This window comes from Coturnix japonica, chromosome 1 (genome assembly GCF_054131305.1).
Source record: "Coturnix japonica strain WE chromosome 1, WE-NBRP24, whole genome shotgun sequence".
Taxonomy (NCBI): Eukaryota; Metazoa; Chordata; class Aves; order Galliformes; family Phasianidae; genus Coturnix; species Coturnix japonica.
This window is the reverse complement of record NC_140663.1, coordinates 175,047,436-175,072,675: the sequence shown is the minus strand read 5'-3', so window position 1 is coordinate 175,072,675 and position 25,240 is coordinate 175,047,436. Positions and strand designations below refer to the sequence as shown.

Here is a 25,240-nt window from a genome sequence, read left to right as displayed (position 1 = left end):
TGTCATTTAAAGCTGAAATAGATTGGACAAAGAAGCGGCAATCAAGCCATTTCCATGCGAGGCAGGTAATTACAGAATCTGTTAAATTATAGTGATTAGATGCTGCTAAGGAGAAGCCCCAAGAAATCTCAAGTAACTTTTGAAGGGGGAAAAAAGTTTAATTAAACAGCTGCAGGCCTCTCGCAATTGATTTGATTTTTCCTTCTCCCCTCCCCTCCCCTTATAAAAAGCAAGCAGGTTAACAAGAGACAAAAGGCAGATAAGGGAGCGTAAGTGGATCAAGGAGAGCCTTGGGAAATCTTCAAACAATAGGTCTGAATGTGGCATTAAATGGTTCATTTGGTGGTAAGTGATTAAATGGGAGAGGACTTTCTTTATCATGGAAATTGGTTCTCTGTACTGTTGGACCTATGCTAATGATCTGAAACTCGAAGAAAAGGATGACTGTTGTAATGGTTTATAATACACTGCTTCGAGTTGGGCTAGGAGGAATATTTGCATGAGTACAGTCAGGCAAGGAAGCTGAACGACAAGAGATTTGGTAGGGCAGGAATTATTTTCATTGGTGTCAAAAGTTCACAATCAAGAAAGTGCTGGTTGGTTATACATCACCATGGAGCAAAATGTGCCATTTCTGACTCTCAGTACTGCGAAAACAAAGACCCTTTGCAGGATCTGATTTTACTGAGAAATCTCCATTTCCAAGTCTAATTGAAGTTAGCTTTGAGATGGGGGAAAAACTTTACTGCAATCACTGGGGGAACTGCAAACCTGTCTTTAAACCATTTAAATCCTTTAGAGCCCTAATTAATATTGCACGATGTAAAAGTTGTATCCATAGTGATATCCCATGGAATTAAAGGCAGGAAGGCCCACTTGCTCAGCACATCAGCTAAGAGTTTCAAAGAAACTGGAGGTCCTGACTTCGGTTCATTTACTAATTCTCTTGCCACTGTGAGTAGCTTTAACTTAAGCTCTCACCGTATCGCTTCAAATGACTTCTTGACAAATGCATGCCCAACCTGTGGAGGAAGGCTGAAATACCTTTAAAATCACACTGACGTACCAAAAACATTAAAGAAAAGGCTGCCTCATGTAGTTGTATGACCAGAATCTTGGACGGAGCACAAAACAGCAACACATTGAAACCCTTGAAAAGCTGGAAAGCGTCATTAAAAGGTCATCCCTCTCTGCCTCAGCTTCCTAGACGCCAGTGGAGGAATAACAAATGGTTACGGTTTCATTTTACAGTGCAGCAAGGAGGATTTGAGAATCCGCAGGGCCTCATCTGCTGTTTCTTAAGCAAACATCTAATGTAATTTTAAATTTCACTTCATCATTGTGATAGCTTCAAGGAAACCTCTCCTGTGTGCTAACCCTCCCTCTTCATGGCATGCAGTCGCTGCTATGGGCCGGCAGGAAGAGCTGCCTCTGAACTGCAGCTCCCCTATGGCTGTGATCGGTGACACAAGGTCTTCTCATAGGAACAGAGCTCCTCATTCTTTTTCCTTTGCTTTTGCATCATGAGGTGCTTCGTAGTTCGTGTGTACAAAGTGCTGGAGCTGGCTATTGTCACTGTGGTAAATTATAAGGCTTAATGGGGCACGGGGCCAAGTTTATAAAGATATTTAAGTGTGTGAAAGTGCAAGAGATAAATGATGAGGTTAATACTTCCCACAGCATTTCAGATGTATTTTCTAGAAAGCCCAAGGCCCAGGTTAGGCTCCATTTTCAGAAGTGATCCATGCATTTTAGAGCATAAGTGCTCCCTAAAGTTACCGTGACTTAAACTCATCTATCACTTCTGAAAAGCACACCTTGAGCAAAATGTATAAAGCTTTCTGTACCATTGAGGAACCTCTCTCTGAGTGCCAGGACAGTGGGGCCGCTTGCCTGCTGGGCACTTCTTATAAATCCCTTCGGAATCTCTCTGAATTTTTATGTGTGTCAATAAATCTCCCCTAGTACGCTAATGTCCTTTAAAAGCAATAGGACAACTCATAAAAGGTAACTGTGTGAGTATGCCTAAATCCCTGATAATCAAATTTCCTGGTGGTTACTGATACGGACCCGTTGCTAAAGCTGGTGCAACACCAGCTTGAATGCAGCTAACTGCAGCCTGGATGTGCTAGAGCACAGGACACAGTCAACTCAGAGGAGAGCTGCAGAATTGAGAAGAGCTCTGCTAAAGGAAACACACCAGGGCAGCCTGACGGCTCAAGCCATCACCACGACTTCCTGATACTCAATACACAGTGAGCAAGTCCATCAGTACCAACGCTTGGTGCCAAAGGAGATGTACCTTCATGAGCTGGAAAAGCACAGGCATGACAAGGATACATGACTTCTCTGGTCAATTGTGCTAAAGAGAAAGTTGAGAAATGCAGAGGTCGAGAAAACCCCCCTCAGATGAGCTGCAGGTTGAACCTGCAATGATGTTTGCTCAACAGTGGCATGCAATGTGCCAGGCTTCTCACTGTTATTAGTGTGTAAGATAAGTGTGCATGCTGGACAAAGACAGCACACCTAAGGGATGGGATGGCATCCAGAGACCCAGACAGGCTGAGCAATGGGCCAAGGAGAACCTCATTATGTTTAACAAAACCAAATACAAGGTATGCGCCTGGGTTGTAGCAACTTCCTCTATCAGTACAAGCTGGGGGATGTAAGGATGGAGCACAGCCCTGCTGGAAAGGACCTGAGGGCACTGTAAATCAGAAAGATGAAGTCATGCCATCGTGGTACCATGGTTTTGCTGCTGCTGAAGATTAATTACAGCAAAGGTTAACGCGGTAGATAACGTGGTAGGACTTCAAGTAAACTCCTCTGGGTTCATGGTAGTCTCCAGCCCTTGAACAACATGACTTGGACATGTTGTCCTACACAAAGGAGAATGAAAAAAGAATGTAATGATTAAGTCCTTCATCACACAGTCTATCACATACAGTGCTTCCCCCAGCAGTGAAATGCACGTTGACTTTTACCAAGTATGGATGGACAGAGACAAAAAGCAAAATAGTAAATGTGATAAATCACTAAGGGAAGCCCCTTCTTCTGTGATCACCCAGACTTCACACTTTGGAAGAAAACAGGAATCTTGCTTTTGACTTAAATAGGAGTTGCATCAGCCCCTCCCAGACAGCACTAGGGTGGCTTCTGACATAGCCACACACATGTGTATACAGGTTGCTTCATGGGTGGGTGTCCTGGGCAGAGTTCAGCCTAAGGAGCACTGCCTGGTTCCTTGTTATTTCCTAGCAACATGCTTCAAACGCTTCATTTGCTACAAGAGCTATCAAATCCAGCCAAACAAATCACAGAATAGGACCTACGTCTAAGCACTGCATGATATTCCCCACATAATGTTGGTGGGTGACAGTTTGCCCCTTGAAGTGGAAGCATTCAGGGCATAGCACAGATAAACACAAACAACCCAAACACAGCCAGCGTGAAGATAAGTGGGAGCCTATTATGGTGGATGTGAGATTCACTAACTCAGGCTCCATATGACCGCTGCAGGATATGCACTACAATCTGATCTCAGTGTTTGTCACTTGTCAAAAAATTGAGAACAAAGAGCCAATTAGCTGTGGTTTGTTTTCTTTTATTTTGCTGGAAATAAAAGCTGAGCTACGATACAAAGAGAATTCCTGGTGTGTATATGAGCAGGGGGAAAAAAAAAACACCACGATAAACAAACATTTTCATGAAAACTCAAATCATTGGACTTGCAAAATAAGGACAGCTGGGATGCATAATCAGGAACATTAGTAAGATTTTATTCTATACAGCAGAAACTTTCCCATTTTGGCATTTGCTCTCTCAATACACAGTACAACCAGTGACTTCTAGGGCAAGTCTGCAAGGATTTTAAGGGCAAGCCTAGCTGAAGGATGGGAGAAAGATGTTTCAGGCCATGCCAAAGGCAATGACTGGAACACAGCGGCCAGGTGCTCTTTGACTAAGAAGGTAACATTGCTTTGTATCTGGTAGAGCAATTTTAGACATACGAACTGTTCCTCCCCACCCTGATCTGCAGCACCTAAGGAGACACCAGAGACACACGGCTCACATTGGTGTGGTGAAACACATTGTCAAAAAGATGCATAGATTTGTAGGTCTTCAGAGAAAAAGAGGACTGTCCATCTTCTGGTCTGATTTCCTGGGTAGCCCAGGTCGTTATCTTTCACTACACTGATCAATACATCAAAAGCTTCATTATGTATGTATGTATGTATTTATTTATTTATTTTAAAGGCTACTCAACCAATTGCAAAGGCAAAGAAAATGATGTTGAGAATGACAGGGAAGATTTAGAGGTGGTGGTCCCCAATCCCTGGAGACACCCAAGGTTAAGCTGGATGGGCTCTGAGCACCTGATGGAGCTGCAAGTGTCCCTGTGCATTGAAGGGGAGTTGGACCAGATGGCTTTGAAGGGTCCCTTCCAACTGAAACCATTATATGAGTCTGTGAAATCAGAATGCAACTAAGTAGATACCCATGCACTTCAAAGCTGATGTGGGATCATTCTGGAAGCCCAAATCACAGAATCACAGAATGACCTGGGTTGGAAGGGACCTCAAGGATCAATAAGTTCCAGCCCCGCTGCCTGACAGGGCTTTTCATCCCAGTCTGGAATCTAGCAGTAATAACAACTGGACTTCTCTGTCAGTATCATATTTTGCATAAGGAATTGGCTAATAACTACGATTATAACAGTATGATTGCTCTACATGGAGGAAGGAAAGCCTGCTCGCTTCTCCTGCTATCACAGCTCTTTGTCTTTCAGTGCGCTGTTGATGAACTACGGAAGCTTATTATGTTCAAATAATTAAATAACGCCAACCAAGAGAGTGGCTCTGTTCAAACAGAGATTAAAGTTCTTTACCTAGAGCCACGCTTAGGTCAGTCCTAAGGGAGGCTGGAGGGAACAGCTTGTGTGCATAGGGGAAAACAGACTTCATGGTTATGGACAACTCCCTTTCACGTTGCTGCCTTTTAAACAGCAATGGGAATCGAGCAATTCTGATTTCTAAGAAAAAAAAAAAACACACACAAATTTGCTTTCGAGCACAGAGATAATTAAAGCACTCGCTGCATTAGAAAACAACTTTGCACTTTTGAGGACGCACACTGTGTTTCTTATTATGCCAATTTATTTTAATTAATAGGAAAAACATTTGTTTGAGGTATTAGCGATGCTGGTGCTTAGCCTGTCATTTTGCCTCCCCACTAAATGCCCAGAATGGCAATTTGGAAGCAGAGCACATCTGGCACAAGGAAGAATATCTCCCTCTGGCACATGGATAAAAAGGAACAATACAAATTCAATGGGCCACATCTTTGTCACCTGCAGGAGGGCTCAGCTACGCTCCATACACAATGTGATGATGTTCCTCATAGCACAGAAATACAACATAGCCCTTCATGGGGTGCCATGTGGTGTTCGCTGATGGATCAGGTTTATGCTTTCCAGTGAGTACATGGGAAGGTTGTCCAGCTGATAAAGCACAGCACCTGCAATAGGAGCCTGTGACTCCGATGGAACTTTGGAGTGTCCCATCTGACAGCTGGCCTGAAGATGGAATAAAGAGGGGAGGCTGGAAAGACATGAGTCAGACTGCACCCGAGTGACACATCTGCAATACAGAGGGTACGTGGAGTTCTCCTAAGGTATTTAAAGACAAAGTGGAACAAGAGGATGGCTTTTTCTCCCTTCTTGCTCCCGACTCGACCTTCTGCTTCTAAGTTTTGTAGAATCTGCACAAGCAGCTGCTCTTTTCAAACAGCATCTTCAGAACAAAAATGAACAGCTCTGCCTTCAATGTTCCTTTTTGTTTGCTTCATTCAAATCACCAGGCCTGCCCTCGCCATCAAAATAAGCACAAAGCATCTCTAGAATAAGCAAAATCAAACGTAAGATTTGCTCTGGCATGAGCAGAAAGGCTGTTAATATCACCAGTAACGTAACTTTGTTGGGATTATTTGTTTTACCAGAACACCATCAAATATGGGAAATGAGTGAAAGAGAAGGTGGGTGTTGCACAGAGGGTGGAAAACAGTCACTTGGCTCTGGCCTGGGCTGCTGGGTGCTGCTAAATCATCTCTGAGCAGCTCCAGTGCATGGGCAGTGATTCCTATAGTATGACTCTGTCAGCTCCCCACCAGTGCCTCTTGTTTGCCATCAGGTCACCCCTCAGCATCACTGGGATGAAAGCTCTCAGCATAAACAAGCACACAGAACAAATAAAACAGCATGTGCAAAATAGCAACAACGAGCAAGGAGTTCTCCAGCAAAGGCATCCCTGGCAGTTGAAAAGCCCTGGGCTGTAACCTGTAAGGAGCTGCTGTGTGCTATAAGTTGCGAGCAAGAAGCGATCCTGCTTAAACTCACAGCAGACAGATCACAAAACCATCAGGAAAAAAGCCAGCCTTTCCCTGAGTCACTTCTAAATGGACTTGAAAACACCTGAGCTTGCCAGATTTTGTTCACCTTAAACTCTTGCTAAGGTCAGCAAGACTGAGCCCTATGTCACAGACGTTCAATTTTGCTCAGCTCAGTATTCCATTACCACATGGAAAGCTATGATTTGTAACCACCACGTGCTGTTGTGACAGTGCCTACACTTCCCGATAGGTTAGGTGTATTATAAAGATTATCAGAAAGGGTAAATTATGATATAAAAGAAATTATCATGTTTTAGTAGAAGAAGGAAAGATATGATTGTTAAAACTTGTCAGAAACAAGTTCGTCTTTTAAATACAACCCGGTGAAGACCAGCAATCAGAGCAGTGTAACCAAGGGGAAAAATTCACCCTTAACATTTCACACTCTTTCACAATTATCTGTTTGTTTTTTTTTTTCCACTTTGATTTTTAACCTTCTCTCTCACCAGCAGCTCTAAAAGCTGCTTTTTTCCTCCTTTTTGCTAGAAGAACAAACAAACAGTTGCCATTTCAGTCAAAGCAATGTTATTCTTCGGCTGGTTGGCACTGGTTTCAGCACACAGGGCGGTCAGTTCCTTTGGCTTCCATCCAGCAAGCTGAATAAACCGTTCTGGCACTAAGTGCAACTTTGTTTGGGCTCAGAAATCAGCGGCTCAGACCTGTTTCCAACCTGAGCGCTTCCAATTTACTGCACTCCAGAACCACAGGAAGTACAGCAGGCCAATCTGAAGCTCAAATATATGAGAAACAAAGCTTTCTTCAATGCTCTTAGGTCTCTTTTCACCCGCTTCTTCCTCTCCTCTTTCACGTTTGCAGGCTGGAATTTAATGCTCTTTTTTCAGCCAGAAGTTTGGCTCCTGCAGCAAGTCCTCCATCCAGGTGAACCGCTTCCTCCCAAAAGCACAGCAGTGGCAGAAATCACAGACAGATCCTTAAAAACTTTTTCCCTTTTCTCACCTCTCACCTTTTCTATGGAGCACTCTGAAAGTCAAGAAGTATTTTCCTGAGATTACCAGACTCCTGTTCTCCTAGACGTGCAGTCACCCAGTGATGGACTTTGGATTCTTGTAGAGCAAAATGAAAAACATAAGGAAAGTTGTAATGCATAAGGAACTATGGTTCAGCAAGTGCAAAGGCTGGATGGATGCATTAAAACTGCACAAGGCCGGGCATCTAAGACTCTCGCAGTGCTCCTCTCTCTGACAGAAAAGAAGAATCTCACATCAGTGGGATAAGGGACTGGACAAGGAGCTGCTTGGAAAAGGGGCAGTGGATGTGAATGCAAACTTTGAGAAACCGCACTGAGTGCCTCAGTGTTTGGGTTATTATTTTCTCTTTTCTCCCCTCATTTTTCACACCATTAAAATTCCACCTTAGCCACTGGAGTCCAGAGGAACAAACAAACAGGCATTGTTCTCTGCTACAACCCACAGGCGCTGCTGCAGCCGTGGTGACACTCGAGCCGGGCCAGCAGAAAGCACTCAGGCGCTTTGCGGGGGGAGATGCCAGAGTGACAGATGAACTACCAACCTAATCCACACGCTGTGTTTCTGCTGTACAGGTGTGCTCAGGGATTAGCTTTGTGCCATGCAAGGCACTGACGCTGATTTCTACAGGTCCTTCCTCTTTCTTTCGCTTCCTCTCTCTCTCTCTCTCTCTCTGAAGTAAACTTCCTGTGGCTACTGCGCTGAAAAACCTCCAAGGAAATTCATGGCATAAAACTTAGGACTTTATCATCATCAAAATTATTTTGTACAGTGCTAATCATTGTGGCATGCAAACAACCTTTTCAAGTCTAAGAGGACAAAACTGTTTTCACATTCTTACAAAAGTCCTCAAATTTCCCTTTTCCATTGCCTTACAAAGGACAATTAGGAAAACAAAATTAAAACAAAGCTTTAAGACCACCTCTAAACCCTGCACATAAATATTCCACTAAGACAAGGGAGAGAGAAATAGTGAAAAAAAAAAAAAAAAGATGCAAGTGCCCTGGGACACGTTTGAAGTTGCCAGATAAAAGTTAGCACATACAAACTCCCATTTAGAAGCAGAAGTAATTTGAAGAGGTTCTACTTAATGGAAGGCACAGCAAGTGCAGGCTCTGGTTTCCAACAAAAGTGACATGCAGTAAAATATTTAGGCAATCTTTTGAGGACTACGTAGCATTTCATAAATTAAAGGGCTTTACTCAGCTTTCCAGATGACAGCAACCGACTCATGGTTCAGTCAGGGGAGAACTGTTTGTGTTTTATCCCAAGATGGATTGGAGCAGCTTCTGGCATGGACTGACACTGATATAAACTGCCCGAGAGTTTTTATAGAGAAGAAATGGAAGACAAATCAAACAGTTCTAAACAGAAGCCACCGCAATATGCAACACAATAAGCCTGTGGTCCCTGTTTGGATATTCACATGACTAAGAACCAGGACCTGGTTTTCAGATACAGAATGATGGTGACTTGGCGAGATTCTCAGCTACATTTGAAAGTCATTTATTGCTTCTTCCATGGGCAAACAGGATGTTCTACATCTAGACAGATGTGGTATGTTGATGTCTAACACTGGATTTTTGTGTTTTAATACGAATTCCATGCATGGACACTGTGGTCATCTACAAACCGAGGAAAGCTCCTGATAATACTGGATCATTTGCAGAAGGTGATATCAGGTCTAGGCAACGGCTCACAGACTGTTAGAAATCAATTGCACCGAAGCACTCGATTGAGTTAAATGTCTCTGCACAGCTTTTGGGAAAGAACATAGCATAGTGGTTGTTACAGAAACAGGAGAATAAGGGGAGATGAACCCTGCTGAGATGGTATCACAGAATGCCAGGGTGACCTCAGGCTAGTCACTTGTGACCTGTGTAAAATGGAGATAATCACACTTATCTGATTCAAGGAGGTATCGGGAGACCTACTGTTTGGTAATTGCTTAGAGATACGTACAGGAAAGGCAATATAACCACTTCTGCTATTAAAATCAGTTAAATGGGTTAGGTTTCTGGAAATATCTACTGGTGACACAATAGCTTTTACCCATCTGTGTAAAAGTGTCAAGTACTACTATTATTTTGACCTCATTGATGAAGAAAGGATGGGTGGTCTGGTAGACTGAAGCACATTTTGGCTGGAAGCTATTACCCTTTGAGACGACCTCTTGTTTCGAGTTTCATTGGTGTATCAGAAAAGTTACGGGCAGCAACAATAAGGATTTCTTTAACTCGTCCTATAAAAACCCTTAAGTCTGTGTGCCTTGCCTCCTCTGATTTGGTACTCCTCTGAACTAATCCTAATATTTTTGCTAATCAAGTATGCATTAATGGCAAGAAGCAGCATCACTCCCTTTCGTTTTTACCTTGCCTTCCTTTTCTAGTGTGTACTCACTGTGTATCATAGAACGACCTGGGTTTAAAAAGACCATAGTGATCATCTGGTTTCAACCCCATGCTATGTGCAGGGTCACCAACCACCAGACCAGGCTGCCCAGAGCCACATCCAGCCTGGCCTTCAATGCCTCCAGGGATGGGGCATCCACAGCCTCCTTCACATATATATGTGAAGCTATACCATCCTCACTTGTCCCACACTATTAGAGAGGTGCAGATAAACTAAATGCAATACAAAGGATAGCAATTTACTAATTTAAGAGGAAGAATGAATTAAAAACAAACAAACAAACAAAAACCACAATGACTGAATGAGAAACTATATGGCTTAAGATCGGATGGCTGGAAATCCTAGCGAAAGTTTCACGCAGCCATTCAGTTTTAGGAAGAAAGATTGTTCTGAGCTATGTAGGCTGACCATCATGGAAAAGAGCTGTGTTCCATCAACAGAAATCAGAAGAAACCATCAAGTGGGAGAATTCTTGCCGTGGAAATGAGCCCCTGCAGAGTTTCTGCAAACTACAAACATTTGGCCAAGCACGGTGAAGCAAGGAAGGGCTCACTGTGTCAGCACTGCTTTTAATGCTGCACTCAACCTGGAGTGATCCATGCCAATACTCATTTCGCTGCAGAAACAGCTATATGGAACCCAAATACCAGCACCTCTTAACTGTTCATTTCCTACAGTGTGTTCTTGTTCTGCCAGCTGAGTGGACGCACCAGGTTGAACCACTGTCATTTATATAAGCAATGCACCCCCACCCACACATGCTTCAACCCCTGACTTGACTAATGCAGGAATCTGTATGAAATGCTGTGTCCTATCACACTGCCGCTAGATTTATGGCTATAACTAAATCATCCGATCATACCACTTCTGCGCTGTGCTTCTTCCATTACCACCTAATGTATCAAAAGCATCGATTTTACACTTGTGAGCTTTCCTACTGAAGCACTCCAAGGCCTTGCAGCACTTTATTATATCCCATGCCCACTCCCATAGCTGTCATGCTAATAAGGCATGCGTCGCTACTTTAACTTTGCTGAAGCAGGTCACAGAGCTCGATTCTCCCTTCATGTGGGAGAACCTGCAGTCCAATTCCTGAGCTGCCATGGCCGGCTGATTTTGAATTGTGCATATGATGACACAGGCTCTCATTTTTCCTGGCCTGGCCGCACCATCCCATCCCCCAAACACTGCAAAGAAATATGACCACTTAGGGTTTCAAGAATGCTTTTCGCTATTTGCAGCATGTTGTACTTATCGAACACCTATTCTCCTCAGCTGTCCAAAATGCTGAAATGATAGCTCTCTTAACTCCAATAATTCCAAAAGGCAGATTTTTGTTTCTACAATACAGCTCTTATTTGGACAGAAAGAAAATGAAACACTCTCAGATTCAGAGCCTTAAATTAGTGGGACACCTAGAAATGCCCTGCAAACCTATAGAAACTTAACATGGCATCACAAAGCTCGGATCACTCAGAACAAAGCAATATATCTGCACAGAACAGTCCCAGTTGACTGCAATTTTCTTCCCAGCCAGAGCATTTCAAGTTAGGACATGAAAGAAGGGCAAATAGAGAGTGACAACAGTAAGCTTGCAGAAAGGCAAAATCTCAAACCCTCTTGCTACGTGTTGCAGAAGTCAGTATATGATCAACGTTAGTGTCCTGAAAAGTAACAGATTAGGAACAATTAGGATGCAATTAATGAGGATAATTCCTGCCTTCCTGGTTTAGTCCCTTGCCAATGGGACCACTTGTCTTTTGGGACACTCACGTTGACTTGGGCTTTGCTAGTTCAGGTACCACAGAGTACCACTTGCCTTTGCACACATCATTGTTGCTTCCATTGAAATGCTATATATTTTCATGTTTTTTTGATGTGTCAACATTAATTGATCTTTTGTAAAAAGAAATATGATAGAATAAATGAAGTATATTAGCTTCTGTCATACAACCCTAGGAATTGAGCCACTTGGTCCTTTTGCTACAAATTATCTGCTTAAGACTGGATAGTCTTTAATGAGTAGGCTTTCAATAATAGGCCTAATTACCACACAGAAAGACAAAAGAAAATCTGTTAAATCTTCCCTGTTTAGAGCCAGGGTAGACTCTGAGGACATATTTCTAAAAGAATGTCTGAACTTTGGGATGTCATTGTCCCTTCCCCACAGAGATGCAAACATGGTCCAAGCCAACAGTGAAGCCCTGTGCTGCTATGGGATGGCTCCATCAATGGGATGGAGCCAGGGCGCAGTGCTGCTGTTTTCTGTTTTTACTCAGGGATCTCAACATTTCCAAAGGCTGTAAGAATTAAACGATGGTCATTATCCTCCATTTTATTCATGGAGGAGCCAGTTATCAGGTCTCATGGCCAAAGCCACAAACTAGGAAGAGTCACCAGCCTTCTGATTCCTGTTCCCTGGCAATATATGGAAAATACTGCAAAATATGCACGCTGTATTAGTGGATTTTGACCTAACCCCAATCACACATTTAAAGCAGAAAACAGCAGTTCCATCTGTATGTGGCATTTTTGTCTCAATTCACATGGCAGGAATTAAAAACAACAACAACAACAAATGTTTAGCACTTCCAGTTCTCATAGAATCACAGAATGATAGAATGGTTTGGGTTGGAAGGGACCTTGCAGATCACCTGCTTCCAACCCCCTGCTATAGTCAGGGACGCCTCCTTCTAAACCAGGTTGCTCACAGCCCCATCCAGCCTGGCCTTGAATGCTTCCAGGGAGGGGGCATCCACAACCACTCTGGGCAGCCTGTTCCAGTGTCTCACCACAATCATTGTGCCAGCAAAATGAATTCTTATGTGGGATGCATATACTGGGGCTCGTAGTCCTCAAAGGCTTAACCCAATTGACTCTTAAGGAACTGTGACAGTCTTTCATACAAATCCCTCCAAGATCAAAGGCTTCTCCTGTGCTGTAACTGTCTATCACATCAGCTTTACTACCAAGCACGGGCACTAAGGGCTTGGTCCTGCTGTTAGACACACGGTTAAGGATTGCCCTCTCTTGAACAAAACATCCCTACTGCTTTGCACCCAGGTACATATGGGAAGCAACTTCAAAGGATACCTGTGGTTCATACACACACAGCAAGAAGCTGTACTGTGCCCTCACGTCATGCTGCAAACATCATTTTTTCAGGAAACTCATGATGTATCCACAGAAGGCACTTTTCCCTCTTGGCTGCTGTCTCAAAACATTTTAACTTGATCCTCTCCTCTATACCCACAGCCTCAGAGTTTCCATCCAGAATACCTACAGCTATCACTGCTTCATTCCAGGAATTTGTTGGGGTCACATGATGGTTTGAAAGCTACGGTTGAGATTAATAGTGTGTTACAATAAACAGTGAATAATGCAAAGCACAGAAGGGATGGAGGAAGTGGGGGGAGACATCTTCTGAGGCTATGCAGTTATTGCGTGTTTAGTTTGAAAGAACACACAGGTCAGAGTGAGACTTCTGGCATCTTCTCCCTTCAAATTAATCACCGGTTCACAGCGGCCAGCAAATTTCAGCTTATAAATAAAGTTCAAAGCCCCCAGGTCCTCATTTTAAAACGGAGACATAGGGCTTGAAAACAGCTAGTAGAGCAAGTCTCCCCAAAGTTGGAGCTCATTCCCAACTGAGAGATCCATTTCACAGCAATAACACCAGGCAACCCTGAGTACCAGCATCAGACTTCCTTCCTGAATTTTACACTACTTTGCACTTCCACACCAGCTTTCATCTGTTGAATGGAAAGAGCTCTGATGAACATCAGCTATGGCTTTTCAAAGTGTAGAAGACACACTGCCCTGCAGGGACGGAGAGAACACATGGCGTCATGCATTACCCTCATCCACAGAGATTATAAATAGTTTGGTGTTGTGAACCCAGAAAGCTGAAAAGACTTAGAAAACAGATTAGCCCTCCCCCTGAAAACTGATGTCTGTAAGGATGGAGACACAAATTCCCTCTTCTCATTCACTATAGCGTAAGTCACGGCTAAATCCAGTAATATTAATTGATTAATAGGGATGAGGAAATCATTTGGAAGGACAGTGAAGCCAAGAGTTTGTTATATCCTATGTTTACAACAGAGAAAAGTGAGGTTAAGTTCTTTAGCTGAGAAGCCTGTGGCAGAAACCAGAAGGCTGAATTCCTCATACTTGCTGTCTCTGGACAGCTCTGCCTTCAATGTTGTGTTCTTCTAAAGCTGCCCAGAAGCATTTTTTTCTACGCAGAATCTGCTCCTTTAGAGGCTTTGTTCCTCGTTAGTCACAAATCTCTCAGTATAAACCGATGTAGACCAAAACACAGGCAGTCCTGCAGTGAAAAAGCATCTAATGGGCCATAAATTAATGTTTCATTTCCTTTAATAGTGCAATGATTAATTCCTTCTTCAGTGTGAGATTTTGTTGCACATTTGATGGTTACACTATAAAGAAAGAAACAGGTTTTCTTAACATCGGAAAGGATCAAAGCCAGAATGCTGCTATTTTTTGTTTGTGCTCTTGTAGATTGACTCTTCAAATAGGTTTTTCTCCACAATTTTGTAAGAGAAAAGGTAAAAAAAAAAAAACAACATATTCCATCTCAGATAAGACCTTGCTCAGCTTGTCAAGTTTCAACCCACAGTGAATTTTTACTGCAGATATAAAGCTCTGAAAGTAGGGGTTTCTAATGGAAATGCTGACATAACCTTAACTATACCAGTGCTGCTGTAATGCTCAGGTTACCAGGAATATTTCTGCTGCCAATTCAGTTTAACAAGTCTGAATGCATATAATTTGTTCCAGTTGTCTTTCCTCGGAGTGGGGCTCCTTTGTGCACACTTTTCAATGTGGCTTGCATTAAAAGAAAGGAAAAAAAAAATCCCTACTCCTATGTAAATTCATATACACACTGATATGGTTTTATCACAGCTAAAAAGCTATAAATCTGCTTTAACTGATTCAGTGTGTTCCCTACTGGCCTGGAAAGGTGACTCATTTCATTGCTGCCCTTCAGTGAATGTGACAATCATAACTTTGCTTTGTTCTCTTTGGGATATTTATTCTTAGGAAAAAAAAAAAAAAAAAAAGAATAAAAAAATCCTGACTCTGTGTGTATTCAGATCATCTTCTTCCAACCATACCTCCCTCTGTTTGAGCCAAATGGATTTGAGCTGGGTCAGGATTTGACCCTTGTTATGCCAGGAATCTAATCCGAATGCCTCCCACCGATAATCAGCGATACCAATCTGGTCCTATGGCAAATGATTTGCTTCTCACCTTTGGCTCATCTAAAGCCAAACAACTGCCAGGTTAAACAAATACCCTTGGGGATGCAGAGTAAATTCAAGAGGCAAGGGCCCAAGGCAGAGAAAGGTGAGTGGGTACTTCTGGAGATTCCCATCCTCCAAAAGACCTGTAGCTCACAGGCTAGAATCTTTCTGAGCCTTCCTGGTAGGGAAAGTGTAACAGGAGGAACAAAAACTCAACAGGACGGCTCCACTGCTCAGTGAATAGGAGCAGGAATAATTCATGATCTGATCGTCCTCACATCTGCCGGTTTACAACTTCTTCCTTGATCTTCCAGGCTCTGAGAGGCAATGGTTGGTGCTTGGGAATTCTCAACCTGAACTCTGTTGTCAGCTTTACCACTGAGAGAAATCTGGAGGAATGATTTGAGTACAATTTATTTAAATATGTCAGTGAACGACTGGATGGCTTCAGTGAAATTAGTGGGAAAATCATGGAGATGACAGCTGGGAAAGCAATCCAAAATGACCAGATTGATCCAAATGAACTTCTCGAGCTTCTAGTCAGCCAGAAATCTTTCCACACTGAGTGGGAAAAGAGGCATCTCCTAAGGCTGATTCACACCCTGGTGGCCTGAAATGCCTCACACCAAATTGAAAGCTTATGATTAATATGTTTCTCCCTTTGTTTTCTGACTGAAATGAAAAGAGAGACATTTAGGTGATGGTATCTCAGGTTGAGCTCTGAATGTTTATCGTTCCCCAATTGGAGGATAAATTCAGTGAAAAGTTACAGAAAACAGGTTTTCAAGAGTCTTTTCCCCAGGCCCTTTCCTATAACCTTTTTCTACAATCATCACTCTCCTAAACATGTTCTTTGCTATAAATGTTTTTAAGCAATTGCTAAGCTAGACATCTTTCTAAGCTATTCTTAAGATGTTTTGTCCTGAACTTCCGAGATGTTTGAGGGGAGTCTTAAACAAGTTTGGATGGGAAACACAATAATCCAAATAAGATTTTTGATTTCTTTAAAGACACTCTAGGAAAGACTGGTTGCATCTTCCTATGCCTCGTTTTTCCTTCTGTAATTGTGGATTATCACTGTAGCTAACACTGACTGCTACCAAACTCTGCAAGCATTTGATGAAGGATGCAGAGTTTAATCGTTACTCTTACTCAAGTAGTAAACAGTGAAGCATCACAAAGCAATCTGCCAAGATGAAGCATAGGCAGAGAATGGACCCTCCATCAACAAACCTGTCTGGGGGAAGAAATACTTAGATAAAACAAAAATGAAATCAATTTGGGATTTATTATTAATTATCAGATGGGGAAAGTATCAATTATTGAGATTACATTATCAAAGGATCTTCTCAGTCAGATCCCTGAGAATATTCCACTTCTAATAAACCATACATAGTACCATTCCCTCCTTGAAATGCTTTAACATTCTGTGCCTTTGGAGCTCTCTGCTTCAGTTTGACTTCCCTACAACTCTCTTCCATCCCAGTGCTGCAGCTGTGCAGTGCTGTGATGGAGCAGGACTCCTACAGGACAGCTGACATGCCTGAAGTTGGATATGAGGATCAGTGGAGTGATGCCTGATGCAAAGCAGGCCGATGCACAGCTCAGCCTTTCAGCTGCTCAGGCGGGGCTGCAGAGTGAGCCTGAAAACCGCAGCATCTGTGCAGCTGGGTCAGCTTGCACTTATTAACTGTGCAGCACTGAACGCAGCAAGGACACCAAAGAAATAAACACTGAACACATACAGAGATGGATTAAAACCTTTCAGCTCTTTGGGGCAGAAAATGCCCTGTATTTTCAGATTACTTCCTTTTAACCACTGAAAGAATCCAGCCACAGCAGCAAAAGCTTCAGATGGTCTGGTCAGTTACTCACTGTACAGTGCCAGGAACCTGAAATTTATATAAAATTAAATGGAGAGATTACAAATAAGTCTGTAGTAGTTCTCGTCAGCCTTTTTCTGAAGGATTCACCTTCATAAATCTCGGCCAAATCATTTAACATAAAGGTAGAAAGTTCCTTCTGAAGGATCGGAAAGGGAGGAGAATTAGAAATGGTCAATGTCTTCAACGGCTCAAGGCTGATCATTAATGATAGAAAATCCCAAGCAGAAAATGGTACACGTTATTCAGGATACAAATCAGAAGGTCTAGACAGGGTCAATACAGTTAGAAATGAGAGGGAATATCTTAGTGAAACCTCCTGCTTCAGCACTCTAAACAAAGAAAAAGCGGCAAAGACAGCATGCAAATCTACATTAGCTTCCTGACCACAGATTTGGATGGACAAGAGGCTTGTTCATGCAGACCCAGCTAAGGAGATGCAATATGCTGTGTTGCTTTGTGGGTTGGTTGGCTTTTTCTGTCTTGTGGGTCCTGATCTGGTCTATTTTCAACTGAAATCAGTGATCCTATGAAAACTGTGCTTGTCTCATAGAACTCTGGGATATTTATGCATGTACTCAACATTGTTTTCCCTCCTCTCCTCCACTAACAATGCAACCTATGCCAGGCTGCACTGTCCACACTTCACACAACACTACACACACCTCTTGTAATTCAAAGTTCAATAATACAGTGAATCATGCCTTTACCTACCATCTCTCTTACAGCAGCTGTGTCACTTTGGGTGACTGGCAGTGTGACCTTCCACATTTTTGTGATTAAATCACCTTGCAGACAGTAAAGGAACTTCAGTCGGTGGGGAACAAGAAGAGGCATCAGTGGGGATAAGGATGTATTCAAGGGAGAAGGCAAAGAAATTGGGGTACACGTAATCAGAAATGAATGGTAAGACTAAATCCGTGTCTTAGTTCCTCCTTACAGAAACTTCAATATATTGTTATTTTGTGAGTGATTTTGGATCTTCTGGCTCCCATCTGTGCACATTGCTCCAAATGCTGGTATCCAAATGTTGGTATCCTGCCTGACAGGAGCAAGTCAGAGAAACACACCAGGCCCCACCAAATGACAAAAGCACGCATTGCATCGCACTGAGTGACTGCTCACTGATGAAAGAGCTGCAAGAAGTCACACGCACCTTGGGTCTGACTACATGGTGACTGCTCCCAGAGGAATTTAGATGTCAGACCTGCACAGATTTCATATATTTTTTCAAAATCTGTTATTTGTCACTCTGCACACCAACCCCCCATGGGGATAATTGCCTTTTCCCCAACTCAGAGGTGTGATGAGCGGCAGCTCACTCACTTACATCCCCAAGGCCACAGCTTCAGATGCTGCAGGGAGCGGACAGCAGTGGCCAGGCTGATGAGCTCTTCCTAAACACCATTCCCCAAAGATACTGAATGTTATTTGTTTTTTTATTAATTAGTCTTCATGGCATTTACTAGTTCAAATGGAAGAGAACAGCTCTTCCTCTTCTATCATCTCCTGACTTGGCTGCAACTCCACCTTTCCCAGTTAGCCAGCACTGTCCTGGATGCTCACTGCTGGTGCTTTTCCTCCCAGTGCTGCTGGACACTGCACAGACTGATGTTCCAACCCCACAGAGTAATTTTACTTCCTTAAAAACAATCACAGGTTAAGGATCGGATGCCTTCTGTCATCAGTCAGCTACATACATACCGACGCATTTCACATGTCTTTTCCAACCTTAATGAGTCTATGACATATCTACAGAGGACTGATGAAAAACCTAGGGCAGCTTACTTTTCAAACAGAGCTGAAATCCCTAGATCAGGCTTTCAATTTGTTGATTTCTGGATGGAAATGTATTGACATGGAGACATTCACATCCTAGTTACTTTGTGTAATTTCAGGTAAAATAAACTAAAAATATTACTCTGCAGTTGATACAAATAAAAGCGGATCCAAGTCTGAAAAGTCTTTTTTGTTTCAAGGTTAAGTACCTGCTGATAATGTAATATAATAATAATTAGGGATTTTTTTTGTGTTCAAAGTGACTTTTACTTTTTCCTTAGAAGTAAATAAAGGCTTGTAATTAATCTCATAGAAAAATAAGAGCCTTAAAAGGCGCCTGCATATTTACATACTTATTAGATCATTTCAGCCTTTATTTGAAAGTTTACTTGGACATCTTCCTGGAAGTATAGAAATTATATTATAGACATTGTTACCTTGCTGGAATGAAAGGAACTTAGATAGAATAGCCTACTGTATCTTCAAAAAGTAGCATGCTTCTTAAGTTCCATGTGCATTATATTTGCGATTTACATGGGGATTTGCAACAGCAGTGCTGCTCCCTGGGTGTTACTTACTTTGGATGGGCTTCTCTAAGGCTGAGTTTACACAGCTGTGGAAGGAAAACCTACCCACAATCAATTAAAAAGTGCAACACAAATCCTTCGGACAGCATTCTCAGGCTCTCCTGCTGCTGAGACAGCTACTATTCTCCTGAAAGGAGTGCTCTAACTGTATTAAACTTAGTCCTAAACAAAATAAGCTTTTCCTAATTTTCACCACTTAAGGAACATAAAGACCCGCCTTTGTCATTTAAACTTTAAGCTGACTAAGCCCCACAGAAACAGAACCTTAAGGAACTAAAGCAATTAAATCTATTTACAGAGGTCAGAAGAATATCTTGGCCTTAGACATGATGGGCTTGTACGTTCTGAGGTTCTTATTCATGCAGACTCTCAGATTATAGGTTGACAGGTGGCATAGGAAGTCATCTTTGTTTCCGTCCTGATAACAGAGTGATGCTAAGGCGGTTCTATGAGGTCACCAGTGCGCTGCTATTACCTGCACTTCTGATTACTGAACAAGTAGGATAACCACACAAATGAGACCCCAGACACCCTGTCTTTGTCTGCGACGTATTTATTGCCAACCTGCTGAATCCTACACACAAAGGCGGCTTCAGGGAATGCTGAATGTCTACAAGCCAATGCAAAAAGCACTAAGAAAAAAGGAAGGAGGATAAATAACCAGGCAGCTGAAAAGCCTCAAGTCTAACTAACTTGCCAGCACATCAATAATACAATAACGTCGTCAACCCACCATGGACTCCGAACAATGCTTTTTCTGTTGTTCTGCTAATTAGTAAAAGAAGAGATTAAGGTCTTTAATCTTACTTGCTTTCTTTTTCTCCCCTCCTTTTACCTTGAGGCTGTGTGTATGTGTACATATATATTCCCTAAATGAACAAAGAGAAAGAATGTACATTGCTGTGTCGAAAGCAGGAGGTGGGGTGTGTGTCTGGCTTTATTTCCAACACGAGTGTCATCTACATGATTTCAGATTTAAATGTGCTGTGACTGCCAGGAGTCAGATGTGTGTGTGTGTGTGAGTGTTGCAGGGTGGAAGGGGAGGGGGAAAGCTGAACAGAGGATATGAATTTTAAGCAGTTTCCTGAATGAACGACACTGTATTTCCCCCTACTCTCCTTAGGATGACAATTCAGAGGAGATAACCTTCTCCTTTGAAAAGCCCTGAAGGGAAAGTTTGTTTTTACCATAACAAATGCACCAAAAGAAAAGAAGAGGGAAGCTGGGAAAAGGGTGGTGGTGAGGGGGGACAAATTAAATGTCAAACTTTCTCTCCTTAGAGATAACAGCGTTGTAAGAAACCTTCCTAGAAGCTTAACATAAACGGAGTGAAGCTGTTGCCAGCTGCAGCAAACCTCTCCCTCACCTTTCCCACTCTCTTTCAAGATATCTTTGAATGCCCTCTCCTTCATCATAAATCAGACCTGAGAGCAATTATCACTCCAGCCGGATGGCAGCGGCCTGACTGGCCACCGCTCTTCCACCGTCCTAATCTGCACTTTGTCAGGTTACACTCCCCTTGATGAAATCTCACATTTCCTTGCCAATGAGCCTTACCTCTCTTTATGACTCATTGTCTTGCAGCAGAGAGCTGTGAATCTCATTCTCCTTCAGATTTGGTTGAGCAGGTCCAACAGTTGACTGAGCTCCCACGTGGGGTATTTCAGGGCATCCCAGACTATGGGGTCTGAGCTCCCATATGGGGAATCCCAGCACACCCCAGAAGATGGGGGCTAAGCTTTCATTTGGGGATTCTCAGGGCATCCCAGGGCATGGAGTCCTGCCTCAGATACCAACAGACATCTCAGCCCCTCACTTGGCTGCATAAACCCATGTCTGAGGGTGAGCGTGAGGTGCAGACACCCATCACAGCCCCGGCTCTGGCTTTCAGCACTTTATTTGGCTTTTCCATCCCTTAGTGACAGGTCGAGGGGGACCTCCTAGAGAAAGGGATGCTTTGGGGGAGTTTTTTTAGCCCACAAAGTGAAGAATAAAGAGAAAGCAAGGGAAGGAGCCCCAGCTTTTAACTCACTTTATAAGTTGAACTACAACTTTGAAGTTTCTGAGCTCTGCTTGGGTACCAGCGAGCCCATCCTCACCTCAGCCCCACAGCAGCACCGACCCTTCCAACAGAGCCTTTCTCACGCGGTCTGGAGTGACTTTTAAACACATTTACCCCTTTACTCCCCTCTATTCTACATTTCCCCAACAAAACCCAACACCAAACCCCAACCGGCCGACAAAACCCCCTCCGCGAACGGCTGTCAAATAAAAGGACGGGAGAAAAGAAGTCACTCACCATTAGCGGCGACACAGAGGTTTCCAGAGCTGCTTTGAACTAAGAATGAGTTAGGGACAAACTCTTCCTCAGAGTCAGAGTCCGCGGGCGGCTGGGCCGCTCCGTTTCCCAGCAACCGCCCCGCGCCATCATTGGCCGGCGGCGTAGGGGAGGGGGAAGGGGTTTGCTCGGGGGGTGTGGAGGAGGCAGACGAACAGCGCAGGGGAGGACCTGAGGGCCACAAACACACACGGACGGACATAGAAAGAGAGAGAAAGAAAAAAAAAAGAAAGAAAATAAACAACGCAGTGACACAACGCAGACAGAGAGACAAAATAAAGTCGGGCTAAGATGGTTGGGAAGGGGTGTCCGAGTTGCTTTGCACGCTCTGGAGCACTGCGCATAGCTGCCCGCAGGCGGCTTCAATGAGGGCCACACTCAGGAAACAACTACCCCTAAATCGAAAATCAGTGCTTTTGTAGGGTTTTGGGACCTAGTGCAACCCCTGCTTTGAGTATGTATCGTGCTGCATAAACCCATGTCTGATGGGACTGCTCAGACGCTTAGCTGGGCACTGCTAAGGAGGCATAGCGCCGATGCTGGGTTGCGTTGTGCTGAAGGGAAAGTTTTGTGCGGTGTTTTATGAGGTATATTTTGTCGCATTTCGCATCCAGACACTCACATCTCTTTGAGAATGGGACTTAAACGTGTCCTTGTCAATTTGAGACAGAAAAACGCCTCGCAAGGTTCAAGTAGTGTAGCTCAAGAGTGTAGCTGTGTGCTGTTGATGTGCATTAACAGAGTGACACATGCAAACTTTGCCTAGGTTCATTTTGGTTCATCATTGCCACAAATGCAACTTTCATAAGGAATTAGTTCCTCAGGTAACATTTGGCGTAAAGCCTCATTTGATGAAGGAAATGTTCCTGGTGACTTGAAGGAAATGGGGTCAGGTGCTTGGAGGTGAGGTGGATCCAATTTGAAAGATGTATCGCCAGCAATTAGCGATATCAGGGCCTTATTGCAATCAGAACTTGGATTTCCCAGATCAACTGGGAAATTGGAAACCCCAGACTGGTGAGATCAGGGAAATGTGGAGGTCAGACCTAACCCAAACTGGTAAAGTCAGGGAAATAGGGAGGTCAGATATGCGCAGTGCATCCATAAAACACACGGGGTTACAAACACAGACGTATAATAGGTTAAAGTACAGGACAATGCATTTAAAAATGAATATTTTCCCTGACACATTTTGATATGAAAGCCATTATGATTCATTTCCCACATTATTTTCCCCAAATGCTGAAATTTTTTCATGCAAAAATCATCAAAATGAAAGAGTAACAGCACAAGAAAATGAACAAACATTAATAAAAAACATTGTTTGTTAAAAAACCCTGCACATTTTGAACATAACGTTGCACACAACATAACTGTGCAGTATTTCTTACTAAGCACAACATGAACACTATAGGAAAGAACACAAATCAAGAACAATGAAGTGGGTTTAACATTTAAATCCCCCCCAGTCTGGTTATGTTGTAAGTTTCTTTGCTTGGTCATCATTTTTGCTCATGGTCAGCCCTTGGGTGTTTCCTCCTTGCCATATGCAGGTCTTACAAGTTGCAAACTATAATCAGAGCAGAAACTGTGGTGTTGGAGCAAAGCCTGGAGCCATGGCAGACCATGGGACTGTACCTGTGCTCAAAGACAAGTGAATTCCCAGAGAGGAAACCAGACCTAGTGGACAGCCTATGTTTTCTTGCATGCACATCTGTCTGTGCAGTTTTCAGCCTGCATATGAGAAGATGTGAACCCTGTGTGTTTTATTTTGTGGAGTTATCTGGGTCTCCTTCCTTCTGACATCCTTCCAGACTAAGAAGTTCCACCTTTAGGAAAGTTTTTTAGGAATCTATAGCCTAATTCTTCTCACTGACCCTTTTCACAGCACCACAGCTGCAGCATGGGGGGGGGGGGAGGGCTTGGGGGAGAGGAAGGTGTAATGCTCCACAGTACTGTGGGAGGCCCTGAAAGGTGTTCAGCTTGTGGAAGCAAAGTCCAACAAGTAGGCTCAGAGTGACAGCTCAGGCATCAGCCATGCTACAGACATCCTGTGTTTCACAGAATTCTCAAATCCCAGAACCCTAAAATCACCAAATGGACTGGAATGGAAGAAGCCTTAAAGCCTGTTTAGTTGCAAACCCCCTGCCATGGACTGATCACTCTCCACCAGCTCAGGCTGCCCAGTGCCTTATCCAGCCTGGCCTTGGGGATCTCCAGGGATGGGGCACCTACAGCTCTTTGGGCAGCAGTGCCAGGGTCTCACCACCTTCTGATTAAAGAATTTCTTCCTAATATCTAATCTAAACCTCCTCTCTTTTGGTTTAAAACCATTCCCATTTCTCCTATCACTATTGGACTATGTAAAAAGTCAGTCTCCCTCCTCTTGACAAGCTCCCCAGAGATACTGGAAGACCACAGCAAGGTCTCCCTGAACCTTTCATAGAATCATAGAATCATAGAATCATAGAATGGCTTGGATTGAAAAGGACCACAATGATCATCCAGTTTCTACCCCCCTGCTATGTGCTGTGTCACCAACCACCAAACCAGGCTGCCCAGAGCCACATGCAGCCTGGAGAAGCTTCAGGTCAGACAATGTTGTCCTTCATCCCCCACACATCTGCCCTTTTGCAGATGAGCACAGCTTTGCCATGTCACAGCCTCTGATGTGCAAATGGCTCTGGAGATCCAACTCTTGCCCTGCTGTGCTCTTCAAGGAGACAAGTCTACTCTGCGTCATTTCCACATGGTTGCAAGTTTGGATTTTGGTATAGGCATTCTTCCACCTCCCAGTGTTTTAATGTTGCCAGGGATAAAATAAAATTCACAAGAAAAACAACAACAACAACAACTGTAAGGGAAACTGTTGATTACAGCCTGAACCTCTGATTAACCATCTGAGGCAAGCGACAAGTCAGCTGTGGGAGCACAGGTGAAGGTAATTCATCCATGCTTCTGGAAGGGGTGGAGCTTGACTGCACCTCTCCTACATCCCATTTAAAGGGCTGACCACCACTAAGGTAGCACCTCTTTCTGGAGATTGCTCCTTTGTGGAGTTTTTTTAGCGAGCCTCAACAAACAACAAAACCAACAACGAAAGTACTCTATGAAAACTTTAAATTTTAATCAACTGCACCACTGCAGATTGCACACGGGAAGTTCCCATGGGCTTTCAAGGCCATTACGTGTGCTTTCAACAGTGTGTGAGCTGACCTTTACAAGGGAAGATTCCTTAGGAATCGTGCATACTAACCACGGTACTGAGGGCTGTGCTGCTGTGAAGGGCACTGGTGCATACAGCCACGTTCTCTGAAAAATTCCCTCTTGGGCAAGCAATATTGGAGTGGATGTAGCTACTGGATGGAAGGTGTGAGATGATCAGCTCTGTTGACAACATCCAGTTAAAATGCATGAGGAGCAAAGCGAAACCTTCCTTCTTAACGTGTCAGCAATTATGTAGACAAGAGTATCTGAAGTTGGGGATTCTTTAAGAGAATTGCCTCCTTTCCTTCGCTTGGACAGAAAGACAAAATTA

The 25,240-nt window shown here is 43.3% G+C and overlaps 1 protein-coding gene across 22 annotated transcripts in view; it reads right to left on the bottom strand.

Annotated features, from left to right (window-relative positions):
• The window catches only part of TENM4 (teneurin transmembrane protein 4), a 1,507,827-nt gene that overhangs the window by 235,259 nt on the left and 1,247,328 nt on the right, over window positions 1-25,240 (bottom strand). For 12 of the 22 annotated variants that reach the window (XM_032442260.2, XM_015852440.3, XM_015852439.3 and 9 more), the window contains one exon: window positions 21,664-21,873. The exons of the other annotated variants lie outside the window; for them this stretch is intronic. In XM_032442260.2, the coding sequence (XP_032298151.2) occupies window positions 21,664-21,873 (210 nt within the window). The remainder of the gene's footprint in view (window positions 1-21,663; window positions 21,874-25,240) is intronic. 22 annotated transcript variants of the gene reach the window in all.